Genomic DNA, 4053 nt, shown 5'->3' with positions numbered 1-4053 from the left:
CCTTCCTCGGGGTTTGTACAGCTGTGTAATAGTCAAACTAGGCAAAAGTGAAAGAAAATTATATTCTAGGCTTCCAAAAGTTCATCATGAAGGCCCCCATAGGTTTTAGATGTAGGTAACTAACTAAGCATTCGTAAATTCCAGTCAGTTAGAAAACCTATTACCTTTGGGAACAGCCCCCTAGAGCCCAGTAGGTGTAAATCCATCTCCTATATCTCACTCATACAAATTTTTACTACTTTCCAAAATTTTAAGTAGTCCAACAGATGATATTTTTAGATGATTGCTGAATTATGATATGTCCCTTTTGTATTATTGGGGATTAAGTAAAAGAACTTAAGCTTATTTTAAGAATATATAATTGATGAAAAATTCTTCTGGAACACCAAAATTAAAACAGAGGTTAGAAGGTCTTCCAGCAAAACCACACATCAGCCTCACTCTCAAGCATCAATTACGCTGTGTGGTCTCATTACCAAACAAGTCTCAGCTCAAAGGCAATTCTAAGGAGAGCACTACAGTAAAAGACTCTAAAGGCTGCACTTGGTGCCATATGGACTTCTCTCCGCTGACATGGTTTTGTTCTGTATTCCAGATTGGAGAGTCACAAATGGTGACTGGTTCTAAATGGAATGTGTTTTCTTTTCAGTTTTGTAGAATGTGCATGCAGTTTGCTACGGCTCTAAAAAACAAAAAACAGGCATTTCCAGATGTATCATCCTATAGCCATAAAATACTATTTAATCAAAAGCTTGCTTGTGCTACATGGAAAGGAAGTACACAAAACCATGCAGTGTGAAGGTTTGAGGGTGAGTTCTTTAATTTTGTTGAAGGAGGAATTGATTTTGCAGCTACAGAAAAAGTTAAGGGATAGAACAATCCTGGTCAGAAAAAAAGCAAAACTATGGATTTTGTAGTGAAACACAGTCTACCATAACTGATTGTCAGCAGGAAGGTTCTGAGAGCACATTATAGGAAAAGGACTGGGAGAACACAGAGAAAAGTAATTCCATAATTCTCTCTCAAGCTGTGCACAAAGACGAGGACTGGATGCTCACAGCCTGGTGTTACCATGATTCTCCAAGAGGCTCGTGGGCAAAGATACCAGCCAGTTAGTTCTCCTGGCCTTGAACTAGAAGGTACACCTCTGTCAAGTACTACAGGGCTGCTGCTACTTCTTACAAAATGACAATTAATTAATTCATTAATTAACCAAAATGAAGGTGATTACAGAAAACACAGATGTGGGCATGAAAAACTGCTTCGCTTTAGAAGAGCTGACAGGGAGATTATCTCCTATTTACATAGCACAATGGGAGCAAAGTAATGAACTTTCATAATCGCTGTTTCTAGGTACACATCTTACTAGACTATCTATATTTTTATATTGAAAATAAAATGCAAACAAACTATTACTAGGAAAGGATCAGGGTGTAAATACTGTATATCCTAAAATCAAAGGAAAGCTAATACTATTCTAAGTATGTACATTTTCATAACCATAGAGAGGAATGATGTTATAATACATTACATGAATCTTGAAGATCAAAATGTTTTAAAGATCAGCTCAAATACATCATTTTAAAATTTATCTTATCACCTAATTATGTTCATTGTTATACAACTAAAGAGTTATTACAAACAAATAAAATTTTTATAATCTGCATATTTAGATTAAAATAAATCATGTAACACAGTTAGTCATTGAGCCTCTATGTAGTCAACATGGACCCAATAACCCAAGTTCTGGGCATAGTAAGTGCTTAATATAATTTGGTTGTTAGGAATTTATATCAAGAAAGAAAATCTGAAGTGGGTTACTTTATTGATCACTTTATTGCTTTTAGTTGTTCTCTGATGGATAAGAAGTCTATTAAATATCCCTAAATTTTGCACAACACAAACAGCTGTCAGGCCACCCTTGGCCATTTATTATTTTCATCCATTAAAATGATTCCAGTCATGATGACATCCTGTGGGATTAGGACCTTAATGGGAAAGAAGATCTTCAAAAAGTGAAGTTTCAGCATTGGGCTCTTCATAAGAACAATATATTAAGAATGAAAAGTTAAAGCTAGTGTGCAGAAAATGGACCCAGAGGGTAAAGTGAGGAGGAGGGAGTGGTCCTCCCAGCAGTGTTCCCACACCTCACACTACCTTTCTTTCATCTTGCTTTGACATCCCCCACTGCAGCATCATTGTTATCTAGAGACTGAGCCAACGCATGCTGACAACCATGTGTGGGTTGCCTAATTACAGTAACCTCAGATTTGGCCACTTGGTAGCCAATTTTCTCTTTATGAAGGAAGTCTACTAATGATTTATATAATCATCATCATCATTATTAATACCTCAAAGGCAACCCCACCCAGAAATGCTGGGAACTGGTGGGACAGGACATGGGTGGGGCCAGTGTGTACCTTTAAATACCTGTCATCTCAGTACAGGATCCCCTCTCCGAAGGCAGTTCTAGAGTGTTTCAGCCTGTTCATTCTCTCCTTGACACTGTAGTCTGCTATTTACTCTATATTTAACTTCTGTTCACCTTTCTGGAAGATTCCAGCCAGCACCATGACTGATGATGAGCTGTCTGCCTTGGTGGTAGATAATGGGTCAGGGATGTGCAAGGCAGGCTTTGGTGGTGACGATGCCCCCCGGGCTGTGTTCCCCTCCATGGTAGGGCGTCCCCGGCATCAGGGGGTCATGGTTGGCATGGGCCAGAAGGACTGCTATGTGGGGGATGAGGCTCAGAGCAAGAGAGGCATCCTGACCCTTAAGTATCCCATTGAACATGGAGTGGTCACCAACTGGGATGACATGGAGAAGATCTGGCACCACACTTTCTACAACGAGCTCCGTGTGGCACCAGATGAGCATCCCATCCTCCTCACCGAGGCACCTCTCAACCCTAAGATCAACCGGGAAAAGATGACTCAGATCATGTTTGAGGCCTTCAATACACCGGCCATGTATGTGGCTATCCAGGCTGTGCTGTCCCTCTATGCCTCAGGGCGGACCACAGGCATTGTGATGGATTCTGGGGATGGGGTTACTCATACTGTGCCCATCTATGAAGGTTATGCCCTGCCTCATGCCATTCTACGCCTGGATCTGGCTGGCAGAGACCTGACTGACTATCTCATGAAGATTCTGACAGAACGAGGCTACAACTTCACCACCACAGCCGAGCGGGAGATTGTTCGTGATGTCAAAGAGAAGCTGTGCTACGTGGCCCTGGACTTTGAGCAAGAGATGGTCAGTGCTGCTGCATCCTCCTCGCTTGAAAGGAGCTATGAGCTTCCTGATGGGCAAATGATCACCATTGGGAATGAACGCTTTCGATGCCCTGAATCCATTTTCCAGCCTTCCTTTTTGGGCATTGAGTCCAGTGGGATCCATGAGACAACTTTCAACTCTATCATGAAGTGCGATGTAGATATTCGCAAGGATCTATATGCCAACATCGTGTTGTCTGGAGGCAGCACTATGTACCCTGGCATTGCTGACCGGATGCAGAAGGAAATCATAACCCTGGCACCTAGCACCATGAAAATCAAGATCATAGCTCCCCCAGAGAGGAAGTATTCCGTTTGGATTGGGGGCTCCATTCTGGCCAGCCTGTCTACATTCCAGCAGATATGGATCAGTAAGCAGGAATATGATGAGGCTGGTCCTCCCATAGTTCATAGAAAATGTTTCTGAACGGTCTTCATGCTAATAGGTTTACATTTTTTCCTTTTCTAGGTCATAGTGAGGGTACTGCTTTTATCCACTTTCCATTGAGTCAAGATAAATACTCTGCTCTTGCTAGTGTAGAACCAGAAAACTGATCTCCATTAGAGTATTGTGGGCTCCTGCCCAGCTAACTACATCTTGACCTTTATCAACTCAAGGAGAATTCTGATACCGTATTCTATTTTCTTCACCTATAGAGTTCAAAGAAATGTTGTCCTGCTTAAATTAAAATGAGTGATCAGGAGTAAAATCATGAGAAATGTCCTTTCAGAATGGATAACTAGCACTTCCAAGCTTTAAAAACTAGTTCGTGCTTTA

At 41.3% G+C, this 4053-nt stretch overlaps 1 protein-coding gene across 1 annotated transcript; it reads left to right on the top strand.

The window, feature by feature from the left end:
• The first annotated feature begins 2243 nt into the window (after positions 1 to 2243).
• ACTBL2 (actin beta like 2) lies at positions 2244 to 3783 on the top strand. Its single transcript, XM_006744397.2, has one exon. It carries the CDS (start codon positions 2572 to 2574, stop codon positions 3700 to 3702), a length of 1131 nt encoding a protein of 376 aa, XP_006744460.2. The 5' UTR covers positions 2244 to 2571; the 3' UTR covers positions 3703 to 3783.
• The last annotated feature ends 270 nt before the right edge of the window (positions 3784 to 4053 follow it).

This window comes from Leptonychotes weddellii, unplaced genomic scaffold, assembly GCF_054177405.1.
Source record: "Leptonychotes weddellii isolate Sample4059 unplaced genomic scaffold, ASM5417740v2 HiC_scaffold_13389, whole genome shotgun sequence".
Taxonomy (NCBI): Eukaryota; Metazoa; Chordata; class Mammalia; order Carnivora; family Phocidae; genus Leptonychotes; species Leptonychotes weddellii.
Note: the sequence above shows the minus strand (reverse complement) of the source record. Positions and strands in the feature narration are given on the sequence as shown.